General features: G+C 42.3%; 1 protein-coding gene across 1 annotated transcript in view; it reads left to right on the top strand.

Moving 5' to 3' along the window:
* KIF14 (kinesin family member 14) overlaps positions 1–19,710 on the top strand; it is a 625,766-nt gene that overhangs the window by 90,341 nt on the left and 515,715 nt on the right. The window contains exon 5 of the mRNA XM_086957758.1: positions 17,301–17,399. Within this exon, the coding sequence (XP_086813884.1) occupies positions 17,301–17,399 (99 nt within the window). The remainder of the gene's footprint in view (positions 1–17,300; positions 17,400–19,710) is intronic.

The following is a 19,710-nucleotide window of genomic DNA, read 5'->3' as shown; positions in this document are numbered from 1 at the left end:
TTGCAGCAACAGGGGATGGTCCCCCACCCAAACCTGTCCAGCCTCCACCTCCACCTACATCCGTGGAGATTGAGCGGCGACAGTTGATGCCATTTGACTTGCCTCCTGAAGTCTGTGATGTCATTCTGGCAGCCAAACTTGTGGCATGGTGCACAGCGAAGGCTGTGGATCCCCTTTCGACCCCTCTTTCTGAGGTTCTCCTCTTTCTTCTTTCCCTGGCCCAGCGAGGCTCTGCTCTGGGCACGATCAAGGGATATCTTTCAGCTGTTTCATCCTTCTTGAGGCTTCCTGATCAGGCTTCTCTTTTCAAGTCCCCTGTTGTAAATAGATTCTTGAAAGGTATTACTCACATGTTTCTTCCTGTTCCCTTTGTAATGCCTCAGTGGGGCTTGAATCTGGTGTTAACCTATCTGTGTGCTACCTTTGAGCCGCTCCATAACTGTCCTTTGTCTTCTGACTCTCAAGACTGCTTTTCTGGTTGCCATCACCCCTGCCAGAAGAGTGAGTGAGCTCCAGGCTTCTAAGTCTCCTTTCCTCTCTATCCATCCGAACAAAGTTGTTCTGAGGACTCTCCTTCTTTTCTGCCCAATGTGTTTACTGTCTTTCACATCAGCCAGCCCATTACCTTGCCCACCTTCTTTCTGCCTCCGCATCCCTCGAAAGAGGAAGAGAGGCTCCACCGTCTGGACCCAAAACGTGCGCTCTCCTTTTACCTGAACGACACACAACAGTTCTGGGTGGACAACCAACTTTTTGTTGGCTACGTGGGTGCTAAGAAGGGACGGGCGGTGCACAAGCTGGTCATCTCTCGGTGGGTCGTTTTGTGCATCAAGATCTGTTATACCTTGGCTAAAAAGGAACCTCCTGAGGGGCCGCGCGCCCATTCCACTCGGCCACGGCGGCTACTACTGCCTTGGGACGGGGAGTCCCTTTGCAAGACATTTGTCAGGCAGCTACGTGGGCCTCGCTGCACACGTTTGCCAAGCATTACTGCCTGGACAGCCAAGTCCAGAGAGACGGCTTCTTTGGCCGTTCAGTTCTCCAGGACTTTCTGGTGTGATTTTCGTTCACAGACCCACCACCGGGGTTGGTATTGCTGGGGTATCTATTCTAAGATAAGGAATCTAACACTAATGTGTTTCTTTCAGATGCACAAGTTACTTACCTTCGGTAATGATATATCTGTAAGAAACATTAGTAAGTGTTAGATTCCTTAACGCCCCGCCCATCCTCCCCGTTCTGGGAACCGATATCTAGGGTTAAGGACTTTCCCTGTCAGGGCCCTAGTTTCATGGCACCATTGTCTGTTTCTTGCATGGCTCTGCATTCCTGGTGCGGAAAGCTATGTACAGAACTGATGTCAGTGCGCGAGAACGGCTTCTAAGTACTCCAGCGACGTCATCCAGCGATCACGACGACAATCGATGCGGAGCCGCAGACAACGCCTACCGGCGCGCAGGGGTACTGCTGACGAAAACTTTCCGGATCCAGCCTGATGCCTGGGGATATTCTAAGGTAAGGATTCTAACACTAACTAATGTTTCTTACAGATATGTTTACCGAAGGTTAGTAACTTGTGCTTTAATACTTGTCCTGCTGAAATTAAATGCTCTTAATACCGGTCTTGATTTTAAAAGCACTGTTCTCAGTACTGTATGAAATTAAATTTGCACATGTCCCGTAGCAGAATCTCTTAATCCGACTCTCCATGCTGTTGCGTGGCTTGGGAGGGGGGAAGCCATTTCTGATTGAGTTGATTCCTGAACGTCAGGAAATCACCACGAGGCACCGGAAGCAGCAAACAGTTGGGCTGCACTGTAGCTGCTCTCAGATGGTTGTCCATATAAATGGGGCCGCTGCGTGGCCACGTGCCAAAGGGAAGTCCGTCTGCACCCGTCCGCGTCCGGAACGCGGCCTGTACCAGTCACGCTGCCCGTTATGTGGCAGCATTGTATGGTCCAAAGAGCAACTTCTGAGTTTGAATAATACGCCTGTGAGTTCACAATCGAGCAAGACCATTTGAAGGCTAACCAGCCTACGGCTTGCAGCTCCTGTTCTTTCTCTATAGAGGCAGGTTCCAGGATATTCAAGGAGGACTCCTCTCTCAACTCTCCCCCCTGCTATTTCCGCTCAGGGAGAAATTAGCCCTATTGAGGTCTGCCTGATTAACTGCAGATCCCTTCCCAAACACGCAGACCACATCTGGCTCTCTGTAGTGTAGTTCCTATATTCCCAATAGGCTCTGCGCATTGGCGTTAACTTTCCTGGATAGACAAGAAGGGATTAGCTTCCGACAACCATATGACATGACAACTTTGTTCCCCCTGCAATGAGGAATATCTCCAGAGTCGCGGAAACAATAGATAGCTATTTTACTCAGTCAATCGTGCATGCTTCGTTTCACCAGAGATGGAGAGAAATAGAGAGACGGGTGTTTTCAATAAAAGGGTTATTTATTGAGCAGTCTTCTTCTCATGCAAGAGAAATGAATTGCCACAATTGCAATACTTGTCATAAAGTAAAGTGCGTACAGTAAAAGGAGTATTATGAAATAATACTGTAAAAGCATTTATATGGTTTCTAAGCCATAAGATACTTAAAATGGATAAAATACATACAATGATAAAATAATGACTAAACGTACTCAACTGGTGTTTATAAGATGCGCCTACCCCAGTGTACCTAACCTAAGCCTAGTACAGGTAAGGAGTAGATGAGTTACAGTTTTTGCCAAGAATCTGAATCAAGAATTCTCTATGGGTCTAATCAGCTCCATACCTTAGGTATAGAATGAAGGAGGTCTTGTATCTCTCTCTCAGGACTCGATCTCCCAGAAACCCGCAAGGGTGACCGGAAAACACTGGAGCTGGATTTCTCGGCAGGAGAAAAGACAGCGTCTCTCTCAGTGCGTCAGCAGGGAGGATCGGCTTCTTTCGGCACTCGCATCAGCAGGGCGTCGGGCAAGTAGATAGCTGATCTGCTCCAAACCACCGTGTGTTGCTTAAGGCAGATGCTGGTATATTTATACCTGGAAGGTGCCGAGTTTGACGTAAGGTTGGACATAAGATGTCACTAAGAACTGGCAGTTCTTTCAGGACTCTCAGGAGTTCTAGGACAAATCAAAACAGAAGCAGAGGAAATTCCCGGGCTGCTGGAGGCTTGGTTTGTTTAAGAACGCGTTGTACTTTCTAGGAGTCTATGGGAGTAGCCGTGCCGTAATTGGACTGCATTGGCTATGACTTAAAATGGATATGATTCTTATGCCTTTTTAAGGATATGATTTGTTATAACCACATAAGGGCATAAATCGGGAATATCTAATTAGGGTCCTAGATACATTCACAACATCTCCTTGGAGGCAAACTCATGGGATTTAATGTTTCTCACAGAAACTTGGCTCAAGGAGAGCTCTAATCCAGATCTGACACTGGCCATGCCTGTTGGCTTCAGGTTGACGGGTGTCAATAGAGGTGGCACAAGACCGGTGGTGGGGTGGCTATCATTCTTAGGGTGGGCTGGGAAATCTCCTGCAAAAGGTTTGAACAATTAGGGATCTTGGAGGCCATGTCTTTCTGCATAAAAATCGCATCCACTGTATCAGTGGCAGGGATCCTAGTATATAGACCTCCTAACACCCTGGCCTGTCATGTACCAGATTTCTGCGATATAGCAGCAGACCTCTCTTTAAAATACACTAGCTTTACTATTCTAGGGGACTTTAACGTCCACATGGACAGCGACATATGCGCAAAAGCCAACCAACTAGCAGATACGCTTGTCGAACTAAACTTTACACAACGCGTCACCGCCCCCACACATTCCTCCGGCCTCATACACTATCTCATTTTTACTAATGGCCCCAACTTGATGGCTGAGGCTCCCCTACCACTAACGTGGTCTGACCATTTATTGATACCATTCAACTTTAAAACTTCCCACTGCAGTACCAGACCTCAGCACTGCCCTGAGAGAAGGAGAAACTAGAGCAAAGTCACAAGAGACAGCATGACACCAGCACTGCTTACGGTCCACCTTACGTTGTCTGGTAATCCTGATGAACAAACTGCAAGTTTTTATATATGGGTGGACAATGCTCTTGAAAGAGACCATCTGCCCCCTGGTTTTCCTCAGAAGTTCGAACCGAATAAAGTTTATGTAAAAAATTGGAGCGCACTTGGAGACAATCCTATGACCCTGCAGCCAAACTCTCTTACAGAAAGGCCCTTAAAAACTTCCATAAACCTAAGCGAAGTACCATGCAGTACTACTTCACCCTCAAGATTAAATCAGCTGAAAATTCTGTGAAAGATTTATTTAAAATGTCTCAATGCTTCACTAAACCAGCAGCTCTTGATAGCACTGTGACTCTTCCCTCTGCGCTGGGTTGTCAAATGTAATCTGGTTCACTGGGGGATCCCTGCCCGGCCCAGTTTTTTAATCCCCGGACCCCCTGTTTTAACGCCACCCTGAACCAAATTTGGAACTATTCTTTGAGTTTAGGCATGTTTCCTGCAGCATGGAAACAGGCTTTCCTACTGCTCATACTCAAGAAACCAGACACTGACCCTGCAAAGTATAAAAACCTCAGGCCCATTTGGCTTCTACCTGCTCCGGCAAAGACTCTTGAACAGATAGTCCAGAGTCAAATATCAGAATTCTTGGAATCTAACAATCGATTCCTCGACTCCCAATCCAGGTTAGAGCAAGCTATAGTACGGAGACTGCAATCTTAGAAGTGTCAGAGAGTGTCCGTGAGACTATTGACCAAAGCAACGCAGCAATGCTGGTGCTGCTGGATCCATCTGCAGCCTTCGACACCGTGCCCACCAGATTCTCCTAGACAGATTAGAACAACTGGGAATTCAGGGTACGGCCCTTGCCTGGATCCGGTCCTTCCTAGAGAACCGGACACAACAAGTTTTTCTACGTCCCGTTGTCTCTTCCCAGAAGCCCCTTGTTTGTGGGGCCCCCCAGGGTTCGGCATTGATCCTCTCCTTTCCAATGTATACCTCTCCCCGCTTGCATCCTTGGTCGAATCCCTGGGGGTGAAGGTGATCTCCTACACTGACGATACTCCGCTTCTGTAAGAACAATCTGAGACTACTTTTATCAACTTTAGAAGCTGTCTAAGTCACATCTCTGCCTGGATGACCCACATTGTCTAAAGCTGAACTCCGAGAAAACCGAGGTGCTCTTCTTCAACCAACAGGCCACTCCACCCTCTAGACTCTGGTGGCCTCAAGAATATAATACCCCTCCTGAGCCAGCAGACTCGGTGAGAAGCTTGGGTTTCCGATTTGATAATGATCTTTCTTGCTAGTCCCAGATTCGGCAAGTCTCCTGCTCCTGCTTCGGGAAACTCCGTACCCTGCAGAAGTTCCTCCACTTCCTCCCAATGGACTGCAGGAGGACGGTGGTTCATGTCTTAATTACAGCTCTTCTGGACTATGCCAACAGCATTTTACTTGGGTCTCCCTGCATATCTGATTCGCAGACTTCAAATGATACAGAATGCAGCGGCTAGACTGATATAGCAAGATGTCTTACCGTCACTCCATCACTCCCCACCTGAGTAGCCTTCCTTGGCTGCCTGTCATAAGTAGAATAGAATTAAAGACACTCACCCTGGCTTACAGATCTACCGGGGCCGAGGCCCAGCCTACTTGATTCAGACTCCAACACTGCCATCATGACCGGGCCTTGAGATCTAACCACCTGAAGCTCCTCACCACTCCCCGCTTTCACAAGGCGAGGGTAGGTGGTGGAGCTTACTCGGTTAGGACCGCAAAACTGTGGAATGCTATGCTTCTTCCTCTCCGCCTGACTGAACCAGAACCTGCCTTCAGACGAGCTCTAAAAATCTGTCTCTTTAACCGTCTCTAAGCCTGTGTGTGCCTTGGTATTCAACTGCCTTAGAGCTGGGACACCTCCGCTGGAGGTAACGGTGCGCTGTACATATGTCAACAGAAATAAATAATAAATAAATAGTGCAAGTTATCGTTGAGGTGCTTAGGTTTACAGTACAATCTAGGCATTATTATAAAAGAGAAAAGGTGGCTCCTAAAAACAATAGCGATCATAATCTACAGTCAGTGCATGGTAACACTAAAGTGATTGGAGTTTATCAATTATCCTAGCATTGTAAGATGATAAACTATTTCTTTTCGACATTGAACAGATTAATTTAATATTTTTAAAAACGAATTCCTACACCTAATGCTAAACTAATTTGATAACTATTGCTTTCATAAAGATAGAGCCAATAAGCCACAGCATATTAACAGTCTAAAAACGTGCATAAAAAATGCAAACTCTCTTATCTTCCTATCAATATTTTCCAAGGTCAAAAGTTTTTAAAATTCAATAGAGAAAACAAAAATAAAAGCTGGTCCTATCCACCGAAGGTAAACGACTGGAAGAGGGATATGGACTGGTGCATGTTTAGGGAAAAAACTGTTTATGTAGCACGTGGATGCCCTAAAAAGTGGTTATTGATTTGGAGTATCTGGAACTCGTAGAGGGGTAACATTTGTAACCCCCCACATACTTCCCACTTTGAAGATCCACCATTGCCATGAACAATGTTTTCACCGTTGTACTTGTATAAGTGTTGTAAATGTGATATTTAAATATACTCCAGACTTATTTACTCTTAGCTGCGGACTATGTATAGAGTCACTGTCTTGATAAAAATAACTATTATAAAAAAAATAAAAGCTGGTCATTTAGGATGCGAATATCAACATACTGTCCGACTGGTCAGAAACTTTGAGTCGACAATTTAAAGGAATTGACTTGCCCGATAAAAAAATGTATAACGGCCTGGTGGCAAGTTCTCACACCTACCTCTAAGTACAGTGGTTCTAAGAGTTCGTCGAGCTTGTAGCAGGTGCGGACAGACACAAACTATGCGCAATAAGGATTCTTTTGTGTAACCACAAAGTCTACAACTGGTTGCTGGCCATTGTTGCAACCATCTTGGGGTACCGACCTTAGTGTTCCTTCCTTAGTTGGATACCTGTCAAATCTTAACATCAGAAATGCGTCCCTCATATAAGGTAGAAAGTATGACCGCAGGTAAGACTGGACCTCAGATTTTTCAAAGGAGTTGATTACAGTCCAAGTGGTCTTTTTGGCTGCTAAAGCATCTATGGCTAGTAGTCGAATGTATTGAAATACGCAGATAAATAGATTCACCAAACTTCTGTATAAACAGTTGCTGATTTCTTGCCAAAACAGATTAGCTAGAGCCAGGGCTTTAAGTGGGATGAAAAAACTGGAGGGGTCTTTCAAAGGGGCGTGGTCCATGTTATTAAGGGCGTGGCTTACAAACAAGGAAGGTAAAAATCTGTGTTTAGCACCGTGTGCCGCCGACATGTATTTTGCTGTTTCTCTCATTGCGTCCAGCTATATGATACAAGTCACATCAAATCTACAAGTCAGGACTATTGGCTTTGTCAATGGTTGTTAGTTGCATTAGATAAATAAGCAGCAACTATGGCTTGTATATAATACTGAAAAAACTTCCACTCTGGGAAAACAAACGGACTACCTGGGCCAGGGCACAAAACAAAGCCCGGTAGAGACCCGTTTCGAGGCCCCCTCAAAAAACTGCCAGTGCTCAGACCCGGTGAGACCTGGCCCACTTAAAGCCCTGGCTAGAACCAGGCTCAGATAAAAGCAAGGCACGTAAGCTTTTTTTAAAAAGCAACCTGTCTCACTAAGACTTGACTTTGTAGTCCAAACGACTTTCTTCATGACCAATGTACTTCGGAATCTCGAAGATAGATTAATGAGCCTTAATTGAGCCGTAATTTTAAGCAGGCCCAATAATTTATCATTCAAACCTCAAAGATGACTGAGTTATAGGTTAGCGCAGGAACCAATTTTACTTTCATGATTTAGTAAATGATCATGGTAGGGCACATTAATTTGCCTCACAATATCTTAAAAGCAAAGATGGAGGATATGGTTTTGGCTCTTAAAAGATTAAAATGTCTTTTAAACTAAACTCTGTCTTCAAATAAAATTCCTAGATATTTATAGCTCCTGACAGACTCAATGGGCATCCCCTTTACTTGCCAGACTCTAGGTCTAAGAGCGGACTGCCCTATCCACATGGTTAGTTTTCTTAATGTTCAGCTCCAGACAAGCTCCAGACTAGCTGTTACATATTCATCAAAGGACTTAATTAACCGCTGTAAGCCGATGAGTGTATTGCTGAGTAATATGGTATTGTCAGCATATTGTAGATATTTTAGATTACAGTTTGCAAATTTAGGAGAGTGTTCCCGAACCTTATCCAGATGTTAATGTAGATCAGCCATGAAAAGATTGAATATACATAGTGCAAGCACATTTCCTTGCTTTAGGCCACTGTAGTGGTTAATTTTTAACAAACTTGTAATCCTGAGTACATTTACAGGTAATTGATCAATCATTAGGGCTCTTTATGGTATTTATTTTTTAAATTGCCACCTCTATTTTCTTTATTTCATTTCACCTTATTGGTTTTTATACATATATATTTTGGTCTTACAACTAATATATATCCACATATTGAACACAGATGTAGATTCAGACTTTTAAATGAATAGCATTATATTACTAGCACATATACCTATTTACTTTTGTAGCATTGTGAGCATATCTTGATGCTGTATTCTGTGAATATGCACAACTATAGGCCGAAGATCATGATTAACATCATGGAGAGACAGTTAGAATTTTCTGCATGTTTTTACTTTCATAATAAATATAGGCACTAAAGCATATTGTTTTCCTTCTGTATTAATTTGTGAAAATGAAAAAGCTTTAAAGTTTCTTCTTGAACATTGCATGGAAAACCCCTCTTAAAAAACACCTTATTACCAAAGATAATTTTCGCATACTCCTACATGACAAGAGGTTCTTACATTCCTGCTCATTGCCACAAACAGATGTAATGTTGTCATTTTATAGCTCGAGCATTGTGCCTTTCACAGAATAGGTATTTGTCTGCATGTACACACTATAAAGTACTATATTCAGTTTGTTAAAAATAGTTGATAGCAGGTGTGATAGCATGTACTTGTCCAAGGGATTAAGTGCCACAGAAGTCTACTAGTTCTCCAACGAAAACCGCTTGGCCCACTTACTTCCTAATCCGTTAGGTAGGCTGACACACATGCGTTACTAGTTTGCTTCAGGCTTCCAAGAAAACATGACCCCGTTAGCCTGTTCGCTCCCTGCTCTTCAGTAATGAGCATCTCTGCAGACTCTTACCACAACCATTTACCTTCCACACTGTTCTCTCACCGTAGGCACTAACATTATTTCATTTCTTCCCACTTTCAACAGTCCTTCCACTGGCCCCTCAGGCATCTACCTTTCTTCCTTTCTATTTTCTCAGCATAAGGTTTATCCAGCAACCCTCTTAGCACAAGATCCATATTCTTTTATCCACTGTCACTCACAATTCCCCATGCCTCTTTGTATTTTCCCAGTACACGTTCATTCTTCTCCCATCTCCATCTATCACCATAGGTTCCATGCCCTCTTCTCCACTCTTACCACAGGCTCCACTCCCTTCCTCCCTCTCTTGTCCTCTGCTCCAGCTCCCTTGCTCTTCCCTCTTTCACCACCAGCTGCTTACACTTGTTTAGCCAATTTTATTGGTACTTGGCTAACAAAATGGTGATAAGCTGCACAATTCTTTTCTCTGGTCACCTTTGCTTCCCTGCATCCAGGTACTATGCAAACTTCCTCCACCCATACGCACAGTCCTGGAGGCGTGCTTAAGCTGTGTAGGTCCAGGCAATAACATATAAAGACCTAGTCATTAGATCCTTATGCAAATGGTACAGTGATAGTGACATGACAAAATGTAAAACAGGCTAAAGATTTGTGTTTCAATGAAGAACCTACTTGTAAATAGTATTTGAATATTTGAATGCTGGAAGAATAATCCTACAATGTCCTTGGTGGAAAGAGAATGCAAATGGAATAAAGCTGGGACAGGAAGGGTCAAATCATCATGACTGGAGAGCATATGTCAGCAATGGAAAGGACCGAGAATAAGGAAGTTATCAGTAGCACAATGGGGATCGGGTGTACACGGTGGAAGGGTACACCAGGTGGAGGTAGGCAGCAGAGTTGATCAGTCAGTTGTACAACTGAACTCTAGGACTGGTCAAGGACGACATAGTCACACTTCACAGGGCACACGGAGGGTCCTGGATAGGCACACTATTATTGACTCAGTGACACACCAGTGAAGTCAAAGACCCAGTGACACCCTCACTGCTTCTGTTAAGAGAAGGCCAAGTACACGTAGCTTGCACTAAAAAGGACCACAATATAGAAAGAGCAGAGCTGTTCCTGATGTGTACTGTACTAGCAAAGTGAGGACAAGCGGAGAAAATTAGAGTGGTAGAATTAACAGAACCAGGACAGCCGGAGGAACTTGCAAGGCTTTCAACTGACTTTACTGATGGGTTGATTGAGGGTGCAGGGGTCTGGCACAGCATGTATTGAGGAGTGGGAGCAGTAAGAGCAGGGAACAGTCTCAGAAAGCATGATGTAGCAGACCAGCAATTGTAGGATCCTGCCGTGCATCAGCAGGCTAGGCTTTGGTGCAGCCAGGGATCAGAATTCCAAAGTAGGATAGGCTGATAGTGAAGCACAAAGTTCAAATAACAGTCCGTTATGACACTGGTAATCGGATCAGATCATTGGGATTCAGCGGAAATGCATTTTTTTGATTTGCCTATGAATTCTGACCCTTTGTGCATCACATTTGGCAGTCATTTGATGAAGTCATCTAAGGTTCGGCGTGTCCGATTTCATGCAGATCTGTATACTTTCAAAGAGGTTAAGGTGGGGGTAAAAAAAGTTGTGTTTTCCTATTCCAGCTTCCATTAGAAATGTTTCATGCTGCTTCAGCTCAAGCTACTGAATGGATTTACACCAAGCTTGACATTAAAGTAGAACTCTACTCTGACAGCATGCTTTTATTGGTGTGGTGTAAATCTGTTCATTCGTTTTTGCTACATAAAGATTTAATAAAGGTGGTAGGTGGACTTGAAAGGTTTAACACTTTTGTATATTGTTTGCTATTTAAAGTCCAGATTCAGAGAATCTTGAATCCCCTCAATCGCATTTGAAGTTTTTCTCAATTTTGGTAATGGGCCATTTATTTTATTTTTAAATTACAAGTCCGATGGATTGGATCGAGACTTTTACACTAAAGGAAAAACACATTTTCATAGCCAAGGTGATGGACAGTGAATCACTCAACCCAGGACTGTTGTGATGTTGGACCAGAGACTTGGGAAATGGCTGTTTTCCTACGAGAAAAAAAAATGATTATGGGGAATGTGACTCAAATTTCAGTTTGCGATTTCAGATTGTTTATTTTATGGCTTCCCGGTTATCTCCTCATTTGTCTCCTCTCCTTTGCCACTTTGATCAACCTGCAGTGGCCTTTGACTGGACCCAAACCTCCACACCCTCTTGCCCCCAGTTTATCTTTGTTTGTCATCCAGTGTTTTTCAGTGTATGTACCATGTGCCACAGTTATAGTTTCCAGGCACCACTACCAATGAACAAGCGAGATCCCTTCTCCTGGTCCTGACCTAGAGCACTACATTTGCTTTTTTAGGTCGAGCAGACCTACTCTCAATGCGTGAGCATTGAGAGTGTCTGCTTCAGACCTTTTGTGGCCGGTATTAAGGAATGTGGACAGCTACCAGACGCGCGCTTTGAGGAGGTCAGATTTCACCTCGGGAGCGAGCGTCTGGTAGCTGCGCATGCGCGGTGCAAAGCCCTCACACACAGACACAGGCAGCCCCCACCCCTCTGCATGCACGCGCACACACACACACACAGGCGCGCGCATGCACACGCAGGCATACGGCACACATACAGGCACACTATCCCCTACCTCGCATTCTCTCTCAATCACACACAGTCACGCATGCGCACACACATTCCCTCGCGCGCGCACACACGCGCGCGCACACACTCCCCCCCCCCCCCCCCCTCCCACCCCCCCCAGGCATACACACAGGCACGCACACACTTCACATCAGCCCTGGGCCCCACTCACCGACTGCGCTCTTCCGGCGGGGCTCCTCACGGCGCGGCGCGTCTCCTCATCTGAATCGGGCGCTCGCGGACCTCGGGAGGCGGGACTTCCGGTCGGCCGCGAGTGGATTGGCCGGCCGGGCAAGAGCTTCCGGGTCGCCGCGGGCAGCGCGGCGGCGCCCTTTCCAAAAGCTGGTGCTCATTTTATTAAACCTGTGCGTGACGTGTGCCTGGGAATATGGCAAAACGTTGCTATATTATCAGGAACAACCTCATAAATTGTGCACCGACTGACGCACTGTGCTCTACTGCCTTATACCTACAGAGGGTGTTTACAAAAACTTATGATTAGTAATTTGAATGACAGAAACGCGGCAGCATGTTTACAAACGGAGCCGGTGCGCAGACCATTAATGCACGTTGCTCTGATATGGACCACATTAGGAAAACTTTACAGCGGTGCAAAAAAATCAGGCCGATCAATTTGCACAGTTTTTCTGTATGTGTAATACGAAATGGGAACAACAACATAAATTGTGCACCGACTGACGCACTGTGCTCTACTGCCTTATACCTACAGAGGGTGTTTACAAAAACTTATGATTAGTAATTTGAATGACAGAAACGCGGCAGCATGTTTACAAACGGAGCCGGTGCGCAGACCATTAATGCACGTTGCTCTGATATGGACCACATTAGGAAAACTTTACAGTGGTGCAAAAAAATCAGGCCGATCAATTTGCACAGTTTTTCTGTATGTGTAATACGAAATGTAGCAAGTGGTATTTGCTCCCGGGCAAATATCGCACACACTTATTTCACATTATTTCTGCTTTGTTTACATAAGAAGAAGATTGTGCTGGTAGTAAATATTCTCTACTTTTTAAAAGTGAAGGAATGGGGCTGTATTTCAAGTTCATAGTTTGGTGGAGGGGTGACCCCATCACAAACGTGACGGATATTCCGTCCGCCTTATTGCAAGTGTCATAGAATACTATATAATAGTAATACTAATGATAGTACTTATTATTGTTATCGATAATATAATATCATATCATAAATATAATATAATATACTATAATATGATATGATATAATCTAATATAGCAGATGTGATAGATACTCTGACACGAGACAACCTCCACGCCCAACCCGTAAAGATAATGCGTGCTGTTTTCCTTTGGAACGTATTACTTAACCACACAGAAGCACTCTCTTTTATTAGAGATAATAAACAACTTAAAAAACAACCTTGAGCGTTCAAGAATGTTGCCTCCCCTCAATCTTAGTCCCTCTGCCTCCTGCATCCATCCATCTATCCTGAACAAACTGGGATATCCTGCACTGCTACTCCTACAGTATAGCTGTAAATATGCTGAGGGAATCTTTACCCAGGGCCATTGGAGTTATGCAATGGGGGGACTAAATTATGCGACAAAAAACGCCAAATTATGCAGCATAATGTTGCACATTTTAAAGCAATATCACTTCACCATTTCACCAATTTCACACACGTTAACACGGTATGGACAAAGATTTTGGTCAATAATTTCAGTTTAACACCCACTTACAACAATCAACAATTGAAAGGTGACCTACCTATGGGTGAAAAAGGTGTGCTACTGCATGTGTAGTAGAATTCTAGTAATTTGTGATCCGTTTCAGACAGAAATATTTTTTCTTGGTATAATCCACAAATTATGCAGATGATGATGGATCATGTCCCATGTTTTGAGTAACTTCTGATCCATTTGACCTAGAAACATATTTTTGCTAAAGTCTGCAATTTATGCAAAAGATGATGGATTATGTGGCTAGTGCAGCAAATCTATTTCATTGTCGCAGAATCACATAATTCCAGTGGCGCTGTCTATATTTCCCCATTGAAACATCATTTGGTCTCAGCTTCACTGTGTGATCAACCACAAAGCACCACCAGGTTCTGGAGCCGTAATTCATCACAAGGATGCGCTGCCGTTGGGTAGTACACATTTCTCTAATCATCACCCACTGCAAAGCTCGACAGCTTTTGCAGATTGCAATGTTTTAAAAGCAGAGGATCCCCATGAGGTCTGGAGTTGTCTTAGAGTTGAACTTTTAGACTCATCAAGCACCATGAGGTTCCCAGATCAGCATATACTACAAAGTTCTGCACCGACAGTGCTCCACACGGTTCGGTTGCCATCATACACTCGCCAAGATACTTTAGCCTTTATTCATCAGAATATGGTGCTTGGATTCTCATAGCACACAAGCTTGTAGAGCCATTTCTAGCATCACTAGACCCAAAGACACCTTGAGGTGCCAGGATTGGAATTCTTTACCATGCCAATGCTTTGTTAACCACAAATTCTAACTTATATCATGGCAGGTCTGCATTTGGATAAAATAAGCTCTCTAAAAAATCTGGATCCAGATATTATTTGCTGTGAAGAAACCTGGAAAGTTGATCATTTCTTTTCAGAAAAATATTATGTAATCAGCATTCCTGTCAAAAACTCTAAGGGAGATCACGCTAGCGGCAGTGCAGCTATATTTCTTTCAATAGAATGTTCTTAAAAATATGTAATTATTCCTCTTTCATGCAACATCATATAACATATAAGAAACGACTTTTCAGAGGTTTTACAGGTTCCAAACTGTTCTCTTTCCCTTTCTAATATTTACATTCTCCCAGGCCCTGGCTGCAATAACACTCTGTATCAATTAATATTTTTTTCTCTATAAACAATATAATTGAAAGACAGCAACCCATTAATGTGGTATTTATAGCCGATTTAAATGGAAAACGTTCTAGTACAGGCCCGAATGTACTGAGAAACTCAAAATTAGAAGAGGCCAATAACCGTGGTTCCTCCTATTAGATCAGGTATGGGGCACAGGTGGCTACAGATATCCTAACCCGACTCAAAAATGTCCACTTATGAAACTTTTACTTTTTTTACTGACGGCAATAATGCATTGGACTCCATTCATGCTGACCATCCGGTGCTGCAGTTCATCTTCGATCTACTCCTTTATAAGTACTCTTCTTGGCCGCTTGGTCAAGAACAAATCAACATTCAAATAGCTTGCAGTCAACTATGATAGAACACTGTCAGAATAAAATGGTTTCATGAATTGCTAAAGCTCCTTATCAACTGTTTCTGAAGAAAAGCTATTTTTTGAATTTGAAATCCGTATAGAAAATGTGGTAAGGGTAATGGGGAAAAAAGAGCAAATTCCACACATTAGCCCCCACTCTTCAGCACAACATCACTCAGCGCCACCACAGCATCAATCTGTGCAACCATTCAACAACAACTGGTTCAAATATGTTTTCTCAATATTTCAAGCTTTAGTACAAATGTCACAAAAAATGTTAATATTTCACTTCTGTTCTTGGATTTTCGTCACAATAAAATACACTGAACATAATCTTCACAAAAGTTATTTACAAAAGTTTAAACTATTGCCATTATAAATTACAATAACTTTAATTTAAGTTCTAATTATTAAAAAAATTAAAACTAGTGTTATTTGTAATATCAATACATCTAACTCGCGTAAATACAACACATATTGCATTACAAATGCTATAGGTGTCACATTTGCGAAAGGTATAACTATTGGCATTATAAATGACAAAGCTATTAATTTAGCTATTTTCAAAACCAACACAAATAAAAAAACGTGTCAGTTACAATACCAATAGCTCAAACTTTCCTAATGCGAGACCTATTGCATTGCAAATGCTTGTTGTTAATAGTTCTGTGAGCGCAACACAGGCCATCATATATTTCACACCACTCCTGTGATACTTTGTGTCCACCGCGATTGGCTGTGAAAACCAGGGTGCCTGCAGTTCTGGTATTCTGTTTATTGTGATTACTGCATTACAGTTGACAAAGTGCATTTAACATTGATTTTACTTTGAAATAATCTACTTTGATCTGTACTATGAGCAAGGGGCAAAAGAGAATGTCTTCTTGTCAAGGGACTAAATAAACACTTCCCTGATGGCAATCCTCATATGCTAGCCATTGAGCAATATAAATTTGACACCTCTGGAAACCATCCTCCCACATTTCAAGTTCATTTCCACCAGCCTTGTGTACCAAGTTAATTTTGTTTGTTTTTTGGACCACAGGAGACTCTTTAGGTTTCGAAACTGGTATAGACAAAACCAGATTTGGCCTTGAAATCTAATGATGATTTGTTGACTATGACACATTCTTTATCCTGGTTAAAGCCTTATGAATGCCTGTTTAAGCCTAACCAATGAAAACTATTAACTCAGTGGACCTAACCAATGAAAATTATTAACTCAGTGGAGACATTACCTTTTGTTAAGGTTATTAGTTTTCTGATTACATGTATTTAATGTTATGATTGGAGATGGTAGAATTTATATGATTATATGTGTGTCTGTTCCCCTTCAGGTTGGATCTATGATTATTCTTTCTTTGTGCTTTTTTTCAGTTTTTATGTTATATTGAATTAGATGAATAAAGATTGATCACATATCCTTATAACTGTACTCAAAATATGTTGTTGCAAAATTATCAGTTCTTTGCTTTGTAGTAACTGTGAGAAAATGTATGGCTGCATGTTGGGAAAAAGCTCTCTGATACTTATGAATGAAACTGTTTGTTTATACAACATGGTAATGCTAGTATCTTTGAGTTAATAGTTATATTTAGGGACTAGATGAAGCACATGGCCATTCCCCTAACCCTGGAAGTATCTTGTGCCACACCAATTTGTTTATTTAATCGCATTAATCCATGTTATCCAAAATGAGGAGTGGGGAAAAGAAAAGAATGACCAATTTGAAGAGACAAACACAAACCTAAAAAAAAAAGCTCTACTATAAGTCTCATTTTTGGGCTCCCATGCTTGCCTATGTCATGTCCTCATTAGTTTGATTTTCTCATGTTCGCTGATCTATTGTAGTTTTTCTTATTAGCATTGGCAGAATACATTTAAATCATCTATTCCAGAAGTTTTGAGAAAGCATATATCTTTTTCCATATTCGGGTAAGTGGTGTTTTTTTTAACCTCGCCTCCTTCGAAGATTGCTAAACGTTAGTATTCTTTTTGAGACCGCATTTTCTGCCAAAAAAAGACCTAAAATGTGTCTTATAATTTCTGTAATAGACACAAAAACAAATTACTTTGAATACGCACATTCAAAAATGGCACTGGGGTTGGTAAGCAGTAGCATTTAAAACATTAACGTTTATTTTGTTTTAGATTTCTTATCACCTTGAAATGAGCTATTTTGAAATCTACAATGAAAGAATCCATGATCTGCTTGTTCTTACCACAGAAAATGGACAGAAAAAGCAACCGGTAAGGTTTTAAACGGCAAGCCTAAGTTTGTAAACAATAGTAAAGATGTTATCAACAACATGCTCTAACCTTGTTTGTCTGCAAGAAAGACTTTAATGGGGTTTGCTTCCTAAATATCAAGTAGGGAATGGCATGGGACCTAAATATGTTAGATAGAATATCGAGGAACAAAATATTGAAAGGTATGCAAAGATTTTCTATACCTATTTCTGCATATTTGTGCCTTGATATCTATATATTCAAGATACTTTGATGTAGATTTAAGAATGGTAAATCTATATTTCCTCTGTATGCACTAACCTTTAGATATTTTGTCCTTCAATACTTTGTGTTCAATATTATGATATAACAATATTCTCCTGCTCGATATTCCAATGTACAATCGATCAATGGAATTACTTGGGTCAAGGCTGTCTCCGGATACCATTCCCCTTTCCATCATTTTTAGCTTAGATGTGTTATTTCAGAAGAGGACAAGTCATTGTCAGCGTAAATTGGGACAAGCTGTAAAACCCTAATTTTATGCTCTGCCAGCCATTGATACTGGGGTTTAATATTGCCTTAGTTATTTTAATCAAATAAGACTAGTGGAACTTGTGGTATACAACAACTTTCATCTGAATATCTGTACATTTTTATTGTTGGTTCCCAACATCTGAGAATATTCTGTTTTTTACGGAGGATAGTTGACTCCTGCTTTTGGATTATACCCGGTTTTATTGACCTTTCAGGCCTTCAGTTATTCTCTGATGCATCTCTTAAAAGAAGACAATGCTTCAGTATGTGGCATAGCCAAATGTAAATCTCTCAAAACCTCTTTGTACACCATGTGTAAATTGTATACAAGGTCTAAAAAATGGATTGTTAGGTGTTATGAAAGCAAGAAATAATAGTGGAAACTACATTTTAGGGCTGTAGAAATATGCATGGACTGAACAAATGATTATTTCTAGGCACAGCACCAGGTTTGTCAGAACAGTTTTGTTGTCTGCTAAGTTTGTTGAAAAGGTGATTAGAATGGTAGATTATGTTGATTACAAACATCAGTATCTGCAGAACCAGATCAGCAGTTGTGGTGCTCAAATAACACGTGTCCGGAACTCTTTTTTATTTTTTTTAGTGGGTTTTCTTACAGATACTGTCTAAATTTACCAAACGCAGTGCAGTACCATAATGTTTCCCCTCAAAGTCAGGTTGTAAACATTGTAGGAATTGTAATGGACCAATAGAAGAAAAGGCATTGGGACTCCTCATCTAACAGACTGTCCCCAAATAAAGTAAGTGCTACCTCCACTGGAGTCCTCTTCAGAGCCAGTACTGGTAGAGGTAACTCCACCAGAACAGCTTCTGCCAGCTGTTAACAGTTCTTCAGTTTGCGGCACCCCCTCCGATGCCACCTCAAGCCTACCTGGAGTGTCTGGCTCCAGGTGCCAATCCGCCCTGCTGCATGCATGGTGAAGTACTTGCATGTCCTGTGGAAACCTTTGGGGTCTCTGCATGATATCCAATGGCAACTCTACTAATCGTGCCACTTGTCCTTCGTCCCCCGGTCCACTTTGTCTGTCACTGGCATCATTAGGAAGTTTCCTGGGTACTGAGATCTTTGCGGGTTGACCCTCCTTCAGTACTATCCATGCTGATTTCTTCACCTCTGGCACTGACTCTGGTGCCATTGGCTTCTCCTTCTGAACTACTGGCTAAGATGTAAGCACTCCTACAGTGCTTCAGGAGACCTACTGAACGAATAGTTATTGACAAAAGACTTAAAAAGAAGCAAAATCACAGCTCACATCAGTTGGCTGTAGATGTCAAAATTTGCTTGAATGGATAATTTCACTTTTGTCTTCTGGACAAATAAGAACAACAAAGATTTGAAATTGAATCGAAAGACTCTTGGAAGTGATTTTGCTTATGAACTTGATCTGATAGAGACTTCTAGCCGCAGATTCCTTACCTTAGAATTATCCCCAGATGTCATACTGGATCCGAAAACCTTTTGTGAGCAGTACCCCTGCATGCCAGTAGGTGGTGGTGTTCAGCTCCACGTGCCGTCATTGGCGTTATCCACACCGGAAGTAATGCCACCTAGTTGCTCTGGCATCCGTTCTTTTCTGTCCGTGCCAGCTAGAGCAGATCTGGGAAGACATACCCCATGGTTACTTTTTGACTAGGCTTTCTAAAGCGTTTTGTTGAAGTCTTTTTTTTTTTTAAGGTGTTTCCTCCTGGTGTGGCAGGGATGTCATCCAAGAAGACTGGCTTCAAGCCCTGTGACGCCTGTCACCAACAGATGTCAGTGGCGGTGCCGCACCTT

Source organism: Lissotriton vulgaris, chromosome 1_1 (genome assembly GCF_964263255.1).
Source record: "Lissotriton vulgaris chromosome 1_1, aLisVul1.2, whole genome shotgun sequence".
Classification (NCBI taxonomy): domain Eukaryota; kingdom Metazoa; phylum Chordata; class Amphibia; order Caudata; family Salamandridae; genus Lissotriton; species Lissotriton vulgaris.
The sequence above is the reverse complement of the archived record's forward strand: the minus strand, read 5'-3'. Positions and strand labels throughout refer to the sequence as shown.